The sequence below is a fragment of the Narcine bancroftii genome, chromosome 12 (genome assembly GCF_036971445.1).
Source record: "Narcine bancroftii isolate sNarBan1 chromosome 12, sNarBan1.hap1, whole genome shotgun sequence".
In the NCBI taxonomy this organism is placed as follows: domain Eukaryota; kingdom Metazoa; phylum Chordata; class Chondrichthyes; order Torpediniformes; family Narcinidae; genus Narcine; species Narcine bancroftii.
This window is the reverse complement of record NC_091480.1, coordinates 66,368,389-66,387,602: the sequence shown is the minus strand read 5'-3', so window position 1 is coordinate 66,387,602 and position 19,214 is coordinate 66,368,389. Positions and strand designations below refer to the sequence as shown.

Sequence of the window (19,214 nt, the reverse complement as noted above, 5' to 3'; positions counted from 1 at the left end):
CTGGATGTCTGGGGGCTGAACTGAGTCAGTGTAAACAGGTCCCAGGGGAGGGGTTGGGGAATTGGTTGCAGGGGTGGAGTGGGTGGTGACCTGAGGGACCGTGATGGTGGCTTCAAGCAATCATTTGTCAGGACAGTCCCTGGGGCTGGCTGGTCACTGACGAGAGCTTCTGGGTGCACCTCCCATGCCGGGGCCCCTGCTCGACCCAGGTCCCAGATGAACACTGTGTCTTTCCATCTGTCCGGGTACAGTACTGGGAGTTTGCATGCAAGAGGTGCACTTCCTTGACCAGCGGGTCTGCCTTGTGGGTCCTAACATGACTGAGGAGAAGCATTGGCCCTGGGGTCATCAGCCAGATTGACAGCGTGATTCTAGATGCCATCCTCCTAGGGAAGGAGAACAATTTCTTATGTGGGATGGCGTTCGTCACAGTACAGAGTAGGGACCTGGTGGTGTGCAGTGCTTCTGAAAGGTCCTCTTGCCATTGGGATATGGGCATCCTTTTTGACTTGAGGGCCAAGAGGATTGCCCTCCAGATCATGCCATTCTTCCTTTCCACCTGCCTTTTCCGCGGGGGTTGTAGCTGATGGCTCTGCTTGTGGCTATACCCTTGGACAGGAAATGTTGGCGCAACTCCTCACTCATAAATGAGGTCCGCTGATCACTGTGGATGTAACTGGGGTATCTGAACAAGGTGAGGAGGTTGTGGAGGGCTTTAATGACCATGGGCGTGGTCATATTTGGGCAGGGGATGCCGAATGTGAAGTGTGAGTACTCGTCCACGATATTCAGGAAGTACACGTTCCGATTCGTGGACAGAAGGGGGCCCTTGAAATCTATACTGAGACATTCAAAGGAGTGAGTGGCCTTGATGAGCTGAATTCTATCCAGCTGATAAAACTGTAGCTTGCATTACGCACAGACCAAGCAGTTACAAGTCGGCTCCCTGACCACCTCTACTGAATAGAGGAGGTTGTGGGCCCTCAAGAAGTGGTAGAGCCTGGTGGCCCCGAGGTAGCAGAAGCTATTGTGGAGGGCTTGGAGGGGATCAACCTGTGCCCTGGTGCAAGTTCCCCAGGACAGGGCATTGGGTGGCTCATTGAACTTCCCCAGCTGATACAAGATCTCGTGGACAGCTCATGATCTTGTCATTTTTGATTTTCTCCCACTGTTTATTGTTCAACATAAAAGCAAAGACTCTCTGGTCCATCAGCAGGGTGAATGGTCAACTGGTGCATGGCCTCCACTATAACCTGTGCCTCCTTCTCAATGGCTGAGTGCCTGAGTTTGAGGCCCTGGAAGTTTCGGGAAAAGAATGCCACGGGCCTGCCTGCTTGATTCAGCATGGCAGCCAAGGCAAAGTTGGAGGCATCACTCTCCACTTGGAATGGGACAGATTCATCAATGGTGTGCATCGCCGCCTTGGCAATCTCACCCTTAATGGCCTGAGGGCCTTACGGGCCAACGCTGATGGGGGAAAGGTAGTGGTTTTCACCAGGCAGTGGGCCTTGTCCGCATAATTAGGGATCTACTGGGCATAGTATAAGAACCCCAGGCACTTTTTTAAAGCCCTGGGGTTTGGGGACAGTGGGAGTTCCAGAAGGAAGGTGCATGCACTCAGTATCGGGGGCAATGACACCATGCTCCACTACACACCCAAGTATGGCCAGCTGCATGGTGCTGAATACGCACTTTTTCTGGTTGTACGTTAAATTGAGGTCTTTAGCTGCGGCAAGGAACTTTTGCAGGTTCTCGTCATGTTCCTCCTGGTTACAGCCGCAGATGGTAACATTATCCAGATATGGATATGTGGCTTTCAATTTATTGTCATCTACCATGTGATCCATTCTTGAATGAGACCCACAGGAAGTGATAGAGGCAGCCATTGGCCTCAAACACTGTGTATGGACAGTCCTCCAGGCAGATCGGGATCTGGTGGTATGCCAACTTGAGATCGATGGTTGAGAAGATCTGGAACTGGCTGATCTTATTCACCATGTTAGCTATGCAAGGAAGTGGGTAGGCATCCAATAAGATGAACCTATTGATGGTCTGGCTATATTTGATGACCATCTCATGTTTCTCCCCACTCTCAAACACCACCATTTGTGCCTCCAGGGGCTGTTACTGGGTTCTATGATGCCCTCCACCAACAGTTGCCCCACTTCAGTTTTTATAAATTACCTCTCCCCAGGGCTGTATCGCCTACTTTTAGTGGTGACTGGTTTGCAGTCCAGGTGAGATTCTGGAACGGAGTGGGGGCGGCAGAGGGACCCGGAGGGTGGCCAAACCAGAGTTGGATTGGCCGCGTTCGGAAGGAAGGGTGGGCCCCAGGAATTGGTTATTTCTAACTGTGACGGGAGAATGAGGCCCATCAAACTCCACCAGCAGGCTCTTAAGATGGCACTGTAAATCCAGCCCCAGTATGCCTGAGGAATGACGAGCAGCTTGAAGTTTTTATACTTCATGCCCCTAACGATTAGAGTCACGGTGCAGCACCTGTGGATTTCTGGGGACTGGGATTTGGATGCTAAAGCTACCTTACACTTTGCAGGGGACACTGCAAGGGAATAATGTTGGACCATGCTCGGGTGTATAAAACTCTCTGTGCTCCTCATGTCGAACAGGCAGCCTGTGGTGCAGGCATTAACCTCGATTTCCATCATCGATCGTGCCAGTTGGTGTGGCCTGCTCTGGTCCAACACAAAGGAGACCAAAGTTAACTCGTCAGAGTCGCTGCTGCTGTAGTGTTGGGACTGCTTCTGCCAAGATGGGCGCCCTGGAGATCCCAAAGATGGCCGCTCCATAGATCACACACAGTTGAGTCCAGAAGAGAAGCTGGATATGACGTCATCCCATGTCATCGTCCTCCTGTTCCTGCCATTCGGTTCACAACTAAGGGAAGTGGATCAACCCAAATTGGTGACATGGGTTGCGGTCCGCACCCGGCGCTGCTGGGTGCGGTTTGAGCGGCACACCTTCGCGTAATGCCCCTTTCTCCATCAACTCAAGTAGGTCGCGCTATGGGCCGGGCAGTACTTCTGCAGGTCTATGACTTGGCTGCAATCTTTGCACCTTGCGTGCTCAGCGACGGCAGTTTAGGGTCCCCGAGTCTCAAGGTAATGGCGCTCGTGCTCCCCACCTTGCAGCCACGTGGCTTGCCAAGTAGGCCTCCATGTTCTTCTGGGCTGTCTCTAGTGATCGAGCCAGCTGCACAAATTTCCTGAAGGGTCCGATCGCCCTTCTCCAGGAATCACTCCCGGATGTGGTTGAAATGGAAGCCAGCCACTAACCTGACATAGATGAGCTCCTCTTGGTAGGCCACTGCAATCATATCTCTGCACCCACAGGCTCACCCCAGCTCCCTCATGGCCCTTAAAAAATCGTCGATGGACTCACCAGGGCTCTGGTGTCAGGTGACCAGTAGGTAGTGGGCATACATGGCGTTGGGACACTGTATTGCTGTCGCAGTAGGGCCATTGCATCGTTGTACTTCTCGCAGTCCCATATTATTTGGTAAGCTCGGTTGCCCATCGATAAAAAGATCAGATCATACTTGTTGCCATCCGCGGTAATGTGGTGGTGCTTTTAAGCAATGTAGCCACATATCAAATTTGATGGAGGCCTCTGGTTCCCTAGGGTCGGTCTCCAGCTTCTCCACTCAGATCATCTTGTCCATGGCAAGTAATCTGGATATTAAATTGTAGCTCGATCAATAAACACAAGCAGACACAAAGCAAGTGATTAAAGGCTTTAATGTCCAGAAACATCAGGCACGTTGCTACATGCTGCTGGCCCAGGTCCAAGGTTAATATAGAGGGAAGAGACTAGGGCTATTAGCCTTAATTGGCAATTATCAATTGGGACAAAGGTGGGCCAGCCTGTACAGCCCAGTGAGGTCACATCTGCTCTACCGTGTGTTCCACCACACACACACACACACACACACACACACACACACACACACACACACACACACACACACACAGAGTATCGTGTTCACACACAGGAGAGTACAGTGTCCACACAAAGGACAGAACTATGTCAACACATACAGCAGAGTGGTTTATACATTTTATTTGTTCCCTTTTATTCTCAGGATGTGTCAATGAAAAGCCAGGCCACCATTCACTATATCCTCCTTATTGCTGTAATTCAGAGTCTGGGTATTTTAGAGGGCAGTTAAGAATCAGCCATCTGGAATCTTGACCAGGGCCCTACTTACACAATATTTATGAACTGGAGTGGGCGTCCTAACAATTCGATTTCTTCACTGTCTCCATTCCTAATGCTAACTTTCTAAATTGAAACAAATGAATTTAAATACATCAGTCATGGAGTCGTGCTGGGATTATAAATTTGCCTCCTCAGAACACCAATGTAGGTGCAGGAAATTAATCAGTGTACCACACATCCCTTTCAAAAAGGCTCCATTAAAAGGGGGACATCTTTGTTAGCACTGTATCCAGTATGGTGCTTTTATTTAAGAATGACATCAGCATTTTGATTTATTTGCTTCATGTCTGATTTAAGAAAAGGCAGGCTGAAGGCCTTTTCCCAGTTTTTGGAAATGTGTCAACAGTAAGTTCCAGATAATTACCATTCCCATCACATTCCCTTTCTATCTTTTAAACAACACTTTAAACTTATGTCCCTTCATCTTACCCTGTTCATAAGTAATTAGGGGTGAGCAGTCAACAAGGCGTTGCCAGGGGTAAAACACGAAAGTTCTGCAGACACTGTGATTGAAATAACAGCACAATGATGGAGAAACTCAATAGGTCAAACAGCGTACTTTATTGAGCAAAGATAAAGATACATAACCAATGTTTCAGACTTGAGCCCTTCATCAAGGTAGGAGCAAAATGTAAGCAGGTCTGCGAACAAAATGGTGGGGATGCAGAAGCAGGGAGCACAGTCAAACAGGATTTTTTTTTTAAATTCTCTCTCTGTAGAATCTCAAGGTTGTATGTAATGTTATGTATGTACTCTAACAATAAATCTGAATCTGAGGTAGTAGGTGGATAAGGGAGGGAGGACACACCAGGAAATAGGGCTGATGGCTCTGTGAATGAAGAGGGAAGGGGCTGGAGAGCTGGAAGAATGAAGGCAGAGGGAATGGGAAGAAAGAGAGAACAGGGAGCAGTCTAGCAGAAACTGGAGAAGTTGATGCTACTGCCATCTAGTTGGGAGTGCCCAGACAAAATATTAGGTGTTGCTCCTCCAATTTACTTGGTTTGACAGGATATGGACAGACGTGTCAGTGCAGGAGTGGGGCGCAGAATTGAAATGGTTGGCCACTGGGATACACTAACATTCCACAAAGTAAAACAAGAAAATCTGCAGATTCTCATGCAATACACAAATGTGCTGGAGAAACTCAGCAGGTCATGCAGCATCCATGCGAAGTCCATAAATGTGCAAAATGTGGTCGTGTTCACCCCTGTCAAATTCCCTCTTAACCTTCCTTGCTCCAAGAACAAACCCAGTTGTCTAAACAGTACATCATCTCCACACCCTCCCAAGGTCATTCGCATCCTTCCTGAGGTGTGGCGACCAAAACTGAAAATAATGTTGCCATTGTTATGGACCATGGACTGACCTTTCAGACTGTGGATTGTCACTTTAAAGGATGGATTTCTACTGAGAACTGTGTAACTTGGTGCCGGTTTGCCAAGGCCAAGCTGTACAGATAAGAATGACAGAGAGAAAAAAAAAATCGGGTTGGCTGAGGCACAGAGAGTTTGGTGAAGAATCCAGAAGGATACAAAGAGACACCACTTGCTCTGTGCTGAGAACGGTTCTGGCTGACTGAATTAGAGTGTGATAAGGTTAAAAAAAAATCACCTTGAAAAACCAAGGAAAGTCCATGGTGAAGAAAGTTGCAAAGGAGTCGTAAGTTTCCTGCCAAGCAACATCAGTCAACTCTCTCTCCAACGTTCATTTGGAGTCCTTTTGTTACCAGTTGAAGAACTGAATTTGGACATTGAACTCTGAGAGTGAATTCTGTGGACTGTGTTTTTTGGACTGACTTACTTGACCAGACTGACCTAGGGTCTGGAGTTTTTCCCCCACATATACATTTTTTATAAATAATCTCTATATATTTACTATTAGAGGCACATCGTGGGGTTAATTTGAGTAAGATATCGTATTAATAGTTATTAATAAATATGAGTTAAAATTTAATTCTTTTGTATTGTGTCCTGTTACTGGTTTGGGGCGTAAAACCATCTAAATATCCTGAAAAAGGCTGCAAAAATACAAGCCCATAGCCCTTTTCTTTTCAGGCTGGTTTCCTAAGTGATTATTTTCTGGGGGTGGGAGGGGGGGAGGGGAAGAAAGCAAGGGTGGCTGAATTACATAAGTTACAGCACAGAAAAAGATCATTTAGCCAATTAAGTGTTTACCAGCATTATGTAAGAGCAACCCAATTCATTCCACCAGCCCTCCCCAAAGCCCTACAAAGTTTTTCCTTTCAGATATTTATTCAGCTCCTTTCTGACACGACAGTTGAAGCCCCTTCCATTACCACTCCACAACTATGAAAGTAGTATTGGCAGCCAGAGTGTTAGAGGAGATAGTGAAGTGGAAGAGAAAGGTCACGTGATAGAAATGTTCTCAGGTGTATTTATTTCAATGCAAGGAATATTGTCAGAAAGGCAAATGAGCTTAGAGCATAGATTGGCACGTGGGATTATAACATTATTGCTGTTAATGAGACTTGTTTGCAAGAAGGGCAGGACTGGCAGTTCAATGTTCCGGGATTCCGATGTTTCAGACATGATAGAAGGGGAGGGATGAAAGTGGGAGGAGTGGCATTGCTAGTCAGGGAAAATAACACAGCTGTGCTTCGACAGGGAAGTCCAGAGGGCTCGACTACAGAGGCCATATGGTGGAGCTGAGGAACAAGAAAGGTGTGACCACACTGTTAGGGTTGTATTACAATATAGACCGCCCAATAGTCAGAGAGAATTGGAGGAGAAAATCTGTAGAGATAGCAGACCAATGTAAAAAACAGATAGTATGAGATTTTAACTTTCCACATATTGACTGGGATTCTCTTTCCGTAAAAGGGGCTGGATGGCTTGAAGTTTGTCAAATGTATTCAGGAAGGTTTTCTAAATCAATAAATAGAGGTACCAACAAGAGAAGATGCCAAACTGTATCTCCTATTAGGGAACCAGACAAGTCAGGTGACAGAAGTATTTGTAGGCGAACATTTTGGGTCCAGAGACCATAATGTCATTAGTTTCAAGTTAATTATAGATGAGGATAGGCCTGGTCCTCAAGCTGAGATTCTAAATTGGAGAAAGGTCAATTTTGTGAAAATGAGAAAGGATCAAGGAGGTGGATTGGGATAAGTTGTTTTCTGGCAAGTGGAAGGCCTTCAAAGGCAAAATTTTGAGAGTGCAGAGTTTGCATGTTCCTGTCAGGATTAAAGGCAAAGTTAACAGGTATAGGGAACCTTGGTTTTCAAGGAATATTAGCAATCTGGTAAAGAAGAGAGAGGTGTATAGCAGGTATAGGCAACAATGAGCAAATGAGGTACTAGAAGTGCATAGAAAATACTTAAGAAGGAAATCAGGAAGGCAAAAAGACATGAGGTTGCTTTTGCAGATAATGTGAAGGTAAACCCAAAGGGTTTCTACAAGTATGTTAAGAGCAGAAGGATAGTAAGGGACAAAATTGGCTCCCTAGAAGATCAGATTGTTGTCTATATGTGGAGCCTCACGAGATGGGGGAGATATTAAACAGTTTTTTTGAATCAGCATTTACTCAGGAAACTGGCAGTGGATAAGGAAGGAAGGGAAACAAGCAGTAGTGATATGGAACATATAGAGATTAAGGAGGAGGAGGTGCTTGCTGCCTTACAGCAAATAAAAGTAGATAAATCCCCCAGGCCTGACATATTCCCTTGGACCTTGTGGGAATTACAGGGGTCCTGGAAGAAATATTTAAAATGTCCTTAACCACGAGTGAGGTGCCGAAGGATTGGAGGGTAGCTCATATTGTTCCGTTGTTTTAAAAGAAGCTCTAAAAGTAAATGAGGAAATGACAGGCTGGTGAGCCTGATGTCAGTAGTGGGTAAATTATTGGAGGGTGTTCTGAGATCAAATATCCAAGTATATTGGCAGCCAAGGGCTGATTAAGGACAGTCAGCATGGATTTGTGTGGTAAGTCATGTCTAAGAAATCTTGTCGAGTTTTTTTTGAGGAGGTTACCAGGAAGGCAGATGAAGGCTGTGGATGTTATCTAATTGGACTTTCGAAAGGTCCCACATGCGAGGTTTGCTCAGACACTTGGTGCCCATGGAAAGGTAGTAAAATGGATTTGAAATTGGCAGAAAGAGGTAATGGAAGATTTGTTTCTCAGTCTGGAGGCCTGTGATTAGGTTAAAATGGGGGGAAAAAAAGGAAAAGGTTTAAAAAAGAAATAAAGGAAAAGAAAAAAGGTTAAAAAGGAAAAGTAAGTTGATAAAGAGAAGTAAATAAAACGTTTAGATGCTTTTTCTTCCACCTTTGATTCTTTTACCTCATCACCCCGACATCCCACTCTCCCTCCTTCAGTACTAACTCTCTGACGGAACCTCCTCAGCCCCTTTCTATGTTTTGGCCACAAATCACCGTAGACCTTGTTACCTTATTCCCCAACAAGAAGTGAACAACAAACCCTTAACAGCAAAGGGGAAAGTTGCCTTCAAGTGGAGGGCGGCGGCGGCGGCAGTGGAGACGTCATCGCGTCATGCTAGACGTCACGGAGGAGCGCCGCTCTCATTGGATATTGAAATTTCAAATCGCGCCCGCGCGCAGAGTTGGTTCGATTGGTGGTGTCGGTGTCTTTCTCCCCTTTCCGTGAGTATCGGCGCCCGCCCTCGCCGTGTGTCGGATATTGTGGTCGTACTGTTCTGTCGGTTGGGTGGGTGGGTTATCTTCATGTTTCGGGCTCCTTTGCTGCTGGCCCCTGGCGGTGTGTTCCATCTGGGTCCGAAGGCAGGAACTGCCGTTGGGCCTGGTGCACGTCCCTTCACTTCCTCGGGCGGTGTTTGATATCACCCCCCCGGGCTGGGGTCACCTTCCTGCAGAGTTTGCCCTCCCACCCCCCGGGCTGGGGTCACCTTCCTGCAGAGTTTGCCCTCCCACCCCCCGGGCTGGGGTCACCTTCCTGCAGAGTTTGCCCTCCCACCCCCCGGGCTGGGGTCACCTTCCTGCAGAGTTTGCCCTCCCACCCCCCGGGCTGGGGTCACCTTCCTGCAGAGTTTGCCCTCCCACCCCCCGGGCTGGGGTCACCTTCCTGCAGAGTTTGCCCTCCCACCCCCCGGGCTGGGGTCACCTTCCTGCAGAGTTTGCCCTCCCACCCCCCGGGCTGGGGTCACCTTCCTGCAGAGTTTGCCCTCCCACCCCCCGGGCTGGGGTCACCTTCCTGCAGAGTTTGCCCTCCCACCCCCCGGGCTGGGGTCACCTTCCTGCAGAGTTTGCCCTCCCACCCCCCGGGCTGGGGTCACCTTCCTGCAGAGTTTGCCCTCCCACCCCCCGGGCTGGGGTCACCTTCCTGCAGAGTTTGCCCACCCCACCCTCTGGGCTGGGGTCACCTTCCTGCAGAGTTTGCCCACCCCACCCCTCCTCCCATCCCTGGGTTGGGGTGACCTTCCTGCAGAGTTTTCAACCCCTCCCAAAAAAAAATCCCTGAGTTGTGGTCACTTTCCTGCAGTGTTTGGCCACCCCCCCCCCCCCCCACCCTTCTCCAATGCAGCCCTAACTTCTACAGATGTACTGTTGAGAGCATTCTACTGGTTTCATCAATGTCTGGTATGGGGGTGCCAATGTTTAGGACAAGAAAAAAAACTCCCAAGGGTTGTTAACTCACCCTGTGACACCATAGGCATCAGTCTTCACTCCATTGAGGACATCTACAAAAGGTGGTGTCATAAGAAAGCAGCCTCTATCCTCTAGGATCCCACCACCCAGGCCACACCCTCTTCACTCTGCGACCATCGGGGAAAAGGTGCAGGAACCTAAAGACAAGCGCCTAGCAGCACAAGGACAGCTTATTCCCCCCTCCACCATCAGATTTCTGAATGGACAATGAACCACAGACACGACCTCACTTTGCCTTTTTCTTGCACTATTTTCAGAATTTATTGTCATGAACGAGTCATGAAATTTGATGTTTTGCAGCAGCATCAAAGAGCAAACATTCAGATTATAACCATCTTATAATTTTACTATAAATTTTTTAAAAAATAACAGTGCATGAAAAGTAAGGCAGTGTCTTTTCATTATTCAGGAATCTGATGGCAGAGGGGAAGAAGCTGTCCTTGTGCTGTTGAGTGCTTGTCTTTTGGCTCCTGTACTTGTTTCCCGATGGTAGAAGAGTGAAGAGGACATGGCCTGGGTGGTGGTGGGGTCCTTGAGGATAGAAGCTGCTTTCTTAAGACACCACCTTGTGTAGATGTCCTCGATGGAGTGAAATCTGGTGACTGATGTCGCAGGCTGAGTTAACAACCCTCTGGAGTTTATTCTTGTCCTGAGAATTGGTGCCTTCATACCAGACAGTGTTGCAACCAGCCAGAATGCTCTCCACGGTGGACATGTAAGAGTTTACGAGAGTCTTCAGTGATGTACTAAATCTCCCCAGACACCTCACAAAGTAGCCATTGGCGAGCCGCCTTCGTGATCGCATCAACATGGAGGCTTTAGGACAGATCCTTGGAGATGTTGGCATATAGGAATTTGAAGTTCTTGACCCTTTCCAATACTGAGCTCTTGATGAGGACTGATTCATGTTCCCCTGACTTCTTCCTGAAGTCCACAATCATCTTGGTTTTGCTAATGTTGAACGCAAGGTTGTTATCATTGCACCATTCAATGAGCTGATCCATCTCCTTCCTGTAAGCTTCCTCATTGCTGTTTGTGATTCTATGGATAACTATGGTGTCATCAGCTAACTTGTAGATAGGTGTAAGAGGAGCAGTGGGCTAAGCACGTATCCTTGGGGAGCACCTGTGTTGATAATCAGTGAGGAGAAGCTGTTTCCACTGACTGGTCTGGATCCAGTTGCAGAGGAGGGTACAGATGCCTGCAGTTTGTAGCTTCTTGACCAGCACAAAGGGAATAATGGTGTTGAAGGCTGAGCTGTAGTTGATGAAGAGCATTTATTTTGAAATGTTATTTATAGAAATATTTGCCCTGTGATGCTGCTGCAAAGCAATGAATTTCGTGACATGTTCACGACAATAAATTCTGAGATGTCATTCAAACTCAAGTATTGAGAAGTCCCAAATGGTCATGGGTATCATTTGGTGGGAGAGGAGGGAAGGTGAGGTGATGCAAGGGATGCCATGTCATAACCCAACAAAACATTTTTAATTCAGTCACTTTGACCCTTGTTGTCTACAATGGACAAGTTTTTTTTTAGTGGATCACATCTTGTCACAATGGATGCTTGACTAAAGACTGTTTTGGATACAGTATTTCATACTTCCATGGATTTGCTGGCCTCTTATTTTCTTCTTTGTTTCAGAGTTAAACCTTTTTTTCCTCTGCATGAAATGCAGAAGTTCCAAATGCTTGCAGAGTAACAAGACAATGCTGAAGAAACTCATCAGGTCAAACATTAAAAAAACAGAAGCAGAAGTTGGCCTTCTGTCCTGTTGATCCTGCTCTGCCATTCAATGGAATCTTGGCTGATCTGATGTTCATCTCCTGCCTTTTCCACATATCCCTTAATTCCCCAACTATGTAAATCTCTATCCAACCAGGTCTTAAATATAAGACAAGGTTGGATTTGCTGCCCACTGCTTCAATGGGCAGCGAATTCCACAGATATACCATCCTCTAGGAAAATCAGTTTCTCCTCATCTCTGTCCTAAATCTACTACCCTGAATCTTGAGGTTATGTCCACTAGTTCTGGTCTCCACCACCAATGGAAACCACTTGCCTACCATAATCTTATCTATGCCTTTCATAACTTTATACATTTCAATGAGATCCCCTCTTATTCTTCTAAATTCCAGCGAGTACAGTCCCAGACAACTCAATCTCTGCACCCCTCCAAAGCCAATACATCTTTTCTCAAGCAAGGAGACCAGAACTGCATGTAGTACTCTAGATGCGACCTCACGTACCTTGTACAGTTGCAGCATAACCTCCCTGCTAAATTCAATCCCTCTAGCAATGATGGCCAACATTCCATTTGCCTTCTTGATAGCCTGCTGCACCTGCAAACCAACCTTTTGTAATTCATTCATGAGACTTCCACGTCCTGCACGGCAGCACGCTGCAATCACTTGCAATTTAAATAATATTTTGACCTTCCATTTTTCCTTCCAAAGCAGATACCTCACATTTGCCAACATTGTGCTCCATCTGCCAGATCCTTGCCTACTCATTTTATCTACAATCTTTCTGCAGACTCTCTGCATCCTCTGTATAATTTGCTTTTTACTCAGTTTAGTGTCATCAGCAAACTACGATACACTACACTCTGTCCCCTCTTCCAGAACACCACAAAACTACTCTAATTTAGTAACTGATTCTTAGTGTCTACATGGACAAGTTACTTTTTTATGTCTCCTGTGTTGTCACACTGGACTGTCAGTGTGAGACACAGTATATTTCTGTGGATTTGCTCACTTTATTTTCTGTTCTTTGTTACAGATTTTAATGACACAGGGGAAAAAATGTAGTACTTGAACATCCTTGCAAAATAAAACACGATGCTGGAGAAACTCAGCAGGTCAAGCTGTGTACTTTACATGACAAAGATAAAAACGCATTACCAACATTTCGGGCTTGAGCCCTTCATCAAGGCAGTTTCTCATTGATTAATAATTGAACTTGAGCTCCAGTCCAATTGCTATTCAGTGTTGTTGCACATTTGACCAAATGACTGGATTGCTTTATGCAGTTTGAAAGATTTGACTAAATTGTTTTTCTTTTATAAAACTCAGGTTTTTTTTGGTGAAAGTGTTAGAAATGAGAGAGGGTGACTTGGAAATGAACAATCCACTGATCAAACAGTGTAATCTAGATAAAGATAGATAATCAGTGTTTTGGGCTTGAACCCTTCATCAAGGTATATAACCATTTACTATATAGTACAATATTCTACATCGGAGAGACTGGACACAGACTGGGAGATTGCTTTGTTGAGAACACTGCAATAGTGTGGATCTCCCAGTGGCCACCCATTTCAGTTCCCCATTCTATTTCCTTGCTGACATATCTGTCCTTGGTTTCGTGCACTGCCAGACTGAGGCCACCTGCAAATTGGAGGAACAACACCTCTTCTGACTGGACACTGTCTAACCAGGCATAATATTGACTTCTCTGGCTTTTGTTAAAACCCTCCCCACTTCCCCCCCCTTGTTGACTTCTCCCAGCTCTGTCTCTCTCCCTTTCCCTGTTTTTATTTAGTTAATGCTCTATATGGTGGTGTTGTGCCTGAAAATTTGCAGCAAATGGAAATTTTGGTTCATCTGTACATTGTAGTTGTATATATGACAGTAAACTCTTGTTCGTTCCTTGCTCTGAGCTTCAATTCCTGGATCTGAGGATGGTGATGTTGGACAGTTGTGATCTCTATCTTTGGGCAGTCAGCCATTTTATAACATTTTTCAAGGGGATGTCTAGAGTTTTTTAATCAGTTAAGCTAAATACCTTGAGTTTGAGATTTTTTACCAACTGTTGATTGCCAGAAGGAAGCTAAGCTTTCATCCAGTTGACCAGCAAGCTTTCATCCAGTTGACCAGCAAGCTTTCAAAGTTGTTTGAAAATAGTCTTGAAGAAAGTACTAATTGGGGGCTGCAGTATGCATTCTGTAAGATCTTATCTAATCAGATTGTAATCTCAATTCTGCATTCCCTCCTACCTGTGGAATCCTTTCAGTTGCTTGAATATCAAGTATCTATTTGCATCTGCTATCAAAATATTCAAAGACTAGTTTCATGAACCTTTTGACAGAATGAAAAGACTTGACCATTGGAAATAGAAAAATCTTTTAATCTTAACTAGTGACTTCCAGTTATGCATCCCCATCTACCCTCTCAAGACCTCTCGGGGACTTGTATTTCGGTTATGTCTCCTCCAGTGGCGTTGAGCCAGACCACCTTTGAACTGTTTCCAATGCATTGACATTTTTTCCTTCAAGAAGACATTTTCTTTGCATTTTCCCTTCTGCCAACATCCTTTCTAACTAAGGGATAACCTTCATACTTTTTGATTTAAATCCCCTCAATAGTTTGCTAACCTTCCTACTTGTGTACTTGCTGTATCTTTGGCTTGGCTTCGCGGACGAAGATTTATGGAGGGGGTAAATGTCCACGTCAGCTGCAGGCTCGTTTGTGGCTGACAAGTCCGATGCGGGACAGGCCTTTTATGAATTGCACACAGAAGGCGGTTCATCTCCAAGCTCTCTGGGCTGTTGCTACTCCTAAAATGGGCAATTTCACTTTTCCCACGTGCTTTATATTTGCCAGATGTTTGCCTATTTGCTTAACCTATTGGATATCCCTTTGCAGTCTCCTTGTGTCCTTTTTGCAACCTGTTTCCTTTCCGAGGTTCACGGTTCCTTCATTATTGGATACATAATACATCAAACTTTTTGTTGTCAAGGCACACAGAGGTGCCACGAGCTGGTGCCCTCACCAATAAGAGCAAGAGCAGCAAAAGAGAGCCGAGACGGAGTGGAATAGCCTCCTGTGGTGCCATAACCTCTGCAACCCATGTTGATCCAGAGATCAGTGGGAATGCCAATTTACAATGAAGATTTTGATGGCATCTTGAAAGAATAGGATTGAGCAGAGTTGGTAAAAATTTGTGTAAATATAAAAAACCTGTTTGATCTGCTGGAGTTATTTAATAGTTGTACAATACATCAGGGAGATGAATGCAGGTGGTATATTTGGATTTTAGAAGGCTTTCAATAGATCCCGCACATAGTTAACTAATCAAGATTGTTACTAAGTTGAATGATACACAGCAAATTGTTTATTAAATAAATAGTGTTGGAATAAGCAGTTAGGGCAGCACTGTTACAGCGGCAATGACCCAGGTTCGAATCTAGCGCTATCGAAGGAGTTTGTATGTTCTCCCCATGTGTGCTTAGGTTTCCTCCCACCCTCCAAAAACGTACAGGGTTTATAGGTTGATTGGTGTATTTGGGCAGTATGGGCTTGTGAATCCTGTATGTGTAAAACTTTTAAACAAATAATTTGTTTGCATTCCTTATAATCCTAATGTGCGCAAGAAGGTATTGCATTGTGAAAGCTATGTTGTTGTACTTGGTTTGTAACATGAATGCTTTAATTTCAGGACAATGGAATCCCCAATGGTGACTGCACGTGGCATGTTTGAGCAGATGGTCAGGCAGATGGAAGTACTAAATGAAGGAATTGAACCTCGTAAGCCTATTTCCTTCGGTCATAATGATTTCCTCTCATGATCAATGCAATTGTTCACCTTGTTTATGGGATACCTAGAATGTCTGTTGTGTAAAATCAATGGGATAGGTTCCATCCTGTTAATGAACATTCGAAGTAGTTGTGCGATGAAAGAGCAATTCTTTTGTAATGCAAGAATTTCAATTGTTAATATTTCATGTCATATCAGGCACATATGTTTGTAACCAATAATGTTATCATGGCCAAAGAGCATTAAACTATGGCTTCTTGCAGCTGACTGCCTTCAGCAAATTCATAACTGACTCTAATATCCTGCCCTGTGTATTGCTTGATTCAAGAAATCCACTCGATACAAAAGGCCAGTTGACCCCCCTAGCTATGACACTGTACCAACTTCCTCTTAAATCACAGTTGAATGTAGTTAATAAACACACACTTATCACATACTTTTCAATAGTCCAAATTCAATGTCTTCCTTTGTCATAGTTTGCTTGTGCAATGGCCTGCCTAATGTACTCCCATTCATTCACGTGCGAGTTTTCAAAACAGTGACTCATTCTTTAACTCATTTCTCACACCCTCCAAAGCAGACCCTTGGTGAATATCGTACATTGCTTTAAGATGACATTGGTACTAAATTTTCTTACTCATGGTTAGTATTCTTGAATTTGGTAATAACATTTTTTTAAAAAGGAAAATGTTTTTAATATGACTCTTTCCATGCAGAATTTATTCAGTTAGCTCAAAATTTTGAAGAGTGCCGAAAAAAATGGCAAAAGACTCAACTGGAACTGTCCTGTGCTGTGGAGCACCTCACGAAAGCTGAAACAGAGCGGAGTGCCCTTGATGTCAAGCTGAAGCATGCTCGGAACCAAGTTGATGTGGAGATGAAACGCCGTCAGAAGGCAGAAACTGAGTGTGAGCGGCTGGTATGTCTCTTTCGAAAAGCTACATGGTTTCTTCCTTTTGACAGAGCCGATTAACACTTGCATCAGGTTGGCCACATTAAAGCAGCTTTGCGCGTAGCATTGTATTGAAGTTGGAGTATCTTTTTATCGTAAAAGTCCAGAAATTGGGCTACCAAGAATCCGGACTTCTTAAACTTTTTAAATTTAGCAGGCTTTTGTGTGTGCATGCATAAGTGCCACCGATACACAGAAGTTGTGGAAGTTGATAAATAATTATTTTTTTATATCTTATGTGAAGAAGTGTTTTGTTAATAAACTATCAAAATTTACCTGTTCATCTCTTTGCTCCCCTTAAATTTAAATGTTAACGGTGCTGTCCAACAATCTGGAAAATCCGGACTGACCCAATCCCCACATAGTCCAGATTTTAGGACATTTACTGTAATCGACTCTTGTCTTGGCCTTGCCCACACCTTCAATTTATTGGGTATGAATTCACGCTGTTTCCCTTTCATGAGATCTGATTTTACTGGCACGGCCAGCATTTATTTTCATGTTGAATTGCCTTTGCATGTTGTGGTGAGCTGCCAGCATGGCAATCCCTTGATGGTGCTTCCACAGTGCTTTTGAGAAGGGTGTTTCAAGATGTAGACCCAACTAAGAAGGATCAGCAATTTATTTCCAATTTAGATGGTGTGTCATGGGATTGGCAGAGTTCTCGTTTTTCTTCTGCTCTTGCCCTTGTCATGAGTTTGAGATGTGGCATTGAAGAAGCCTTGGCAAATCACTGCAGAATATCTTGTGCCTGATGCATGCTGTTAGTGTGCAGTTGGCAAATGGCGTAAATCGTGGGGTGGTGTAACTAAGAGGGTTACATGATCTCTTTGGCGAGAGCCTAGTCAGGAGTCGTCTTGCCTGCTGATCAAGGCCCAACCTGACGACAGGTGAGCACGCATCTTGCAATTGGTTCTCTCGATCACTTGGCTTCATTTGGCATACCTGAGCCCACCCCCAAGGAACGAACCCTAGTCCCATGCCAAGTAGCGAGCCGTGGGTGATGCTGGAGAGATCATTGTAATGTGTGTGCTATTAGAGGGTGAGGAGCTACAGTGATGTGTTCATAAGGACTGTTGTGATTTGTTTATTTTGTAATTAATCAGGATGCCATGTTTCCTGGTTAGCAACAGGTGGTGGGTAATACCATCTTTTCATATTATTTGTTTGAATTGCAAGTTGTCGTGAGTATTGGTTGTTTTGCTGTATCTGATGCATGTGAACTGTGTGGTCTGCTTGTTTATGAATGCGATCCCTCTTGCAACTTGCCTTGCGTGTTAGTAAAGATGAAACTGCTTTCAGACTCATCACTTCTTGGGACCCTCTGAGCTTGTTCTCACCATCACAGGTGGATGTTGTGGTTCCAGTTCAGCAGGCGGCTTTGCTGGGTGGTGTTGGACTTGGTCTTTTCTAGGGAAGCAAAGAGGTTTTGTGATGGTCTTGATGAAATGATGGAAAGGCTTTAGGGTGACGGATGGTTAGCAACTTGATGATGAATATTTGTCAATTTTTACACACTAGCACTGAACATGAAAGGATTTCACAAAATAATGTATTCTACGCCAGCCAGCAAGCCGCATTTTGCTGTTCTTTGATGCTTGGGATCTTTGGTTCACAGTCTCGTTGCCTTTCATGCTTGATCATGCAAACTTCAGTTTACACAAAGGCAGAGAGGTTTATATAATGAGCTTTGTTTTGCATTAAATTCCTTTTCAAAGCATGCATAAAATTGAAATGTTAAGTGTAATGCTACCTGACTCGGATGTTAATCGTTGGAACAGTGTGTTCTGGGCACATTTGTTTGACCCATTTCTCATCTTTTTCTACATTTTGTTGCTGACCCAGCAACCTACAATCATTTAACTGAAATGGAAACCTTACTATGCAGAATTGAGTACAGAGGATCAAGCTTTTGTTCTCTTGAATAAAACATTGATATGCCTGTTCAGCTTTCATGGTATTGTTCAAAGAGCAGCAAAGGAATTCTAACATCAAAATTAAATTCCATCTTCAGTCGATGTTGATTATTTCTGACTGATGATTGCAATTGTTACTGGGCACTTACTGAGCGCAAAGTGGTTCCTGCATTAACCAAAATGATTCCACTTGAGTATTGCATTGAACGTGGGCCACGTTGAGATGGCATGAAGATGTGATGAGCACTGATTAAATGAATGCAAATTCTGCTTCCTAATTTTCCTTATGGCTTTATAATTGGAGAGGTGAAAACTCGCCCCGCATCATGCTTTCTTGTTGTCACCTGTACTTGTCTACCTCCATCTGGACGCGAATGACACTGGCGTTCAGTAAAATGGAAAAGGAAACCTGCAATTACTGTAAAACCAAACAACTTCTACAACCATTAAACAATTCAAACAGGAATTAGTAAAACATGAAAGTCTGCAGATGCAGTGGTTGGAAGTAAAAAGACAACATTGGAAAAACTCAACAGGTCAAACCGTGTCCTTTATGTTGCAAAGATAAAGCTACATAGCCGACGTTTCAGGCTTGACCCCTTCAAGATATGATGAGGCCTCGATGAAGGGCTCAAAAGGTTGGTTGTGTATCTGTCTTTGCTTCATAAAAGAATACTGACCAACTAAGTTTCTCTAGCATTGTAATTTTCCTTGAACTGCAATCATGTTAATGTTTTGCATTAGTTTTTTTTGAAGTGGGCTATTGACTTGAAAAGTGAGTTAATAGTAATAAGTTAAAGTTTGATTTTGTTTTTATGTTTAAAGAAAATTGAAAGCAACTTTTGTTTAAGCAACCATGGTCTTGGTGAATTTCTATTGCTGCTGGGTTTTGATTCCTCTGGGCTTGTTACATGGGTTTTTCAGAACTGATC

At 44.5% G+C, this 19,214-nt stretch overlaps 1 protein-coding gene across 4 annotated transcripts in view; it reads left to right on the top strand.

Moving 5' to 3' along the window:
• Positions 1 to 8,799: 8,799 nt before the first annotated feature.
• racgap1 (Rac GTPase activating protein 1) overlaps positions 8,800 to 19,214 on the top strand; it is a 51,617-nt gene continuing 41,202 nt past the window's right edge. For 2 of the 4 annotated variants that reach the window (XM_069906656.1, XM_069906653.1), the window contains exons 1-3: positions 10,297 to 10,593; positions 15,316 to 15,404; positions 16,131 to 16,333. In XM_069906656.1, the coding sequence (XP_069762757.1) occupies positions 10,574 to 10,593; positions 15,316 to 15,404; positions 16,131 to 16,333 (312 nt within the window). In that variant the 5' untranslated portion in view covers positions 10,297 to 10,573. Of the gene's footprint in view, positions 8,856 to 10,296; positions 10,594 to 12,660; positions 12,740 to 15,315; positions 15,405 to 16,130; positions 16,334 to 19,214 lie in introns of those variants that run through there. The other 2 variants (XM_069906655.1, XM_069906654.1) reach the window with 2 other exon arrangements.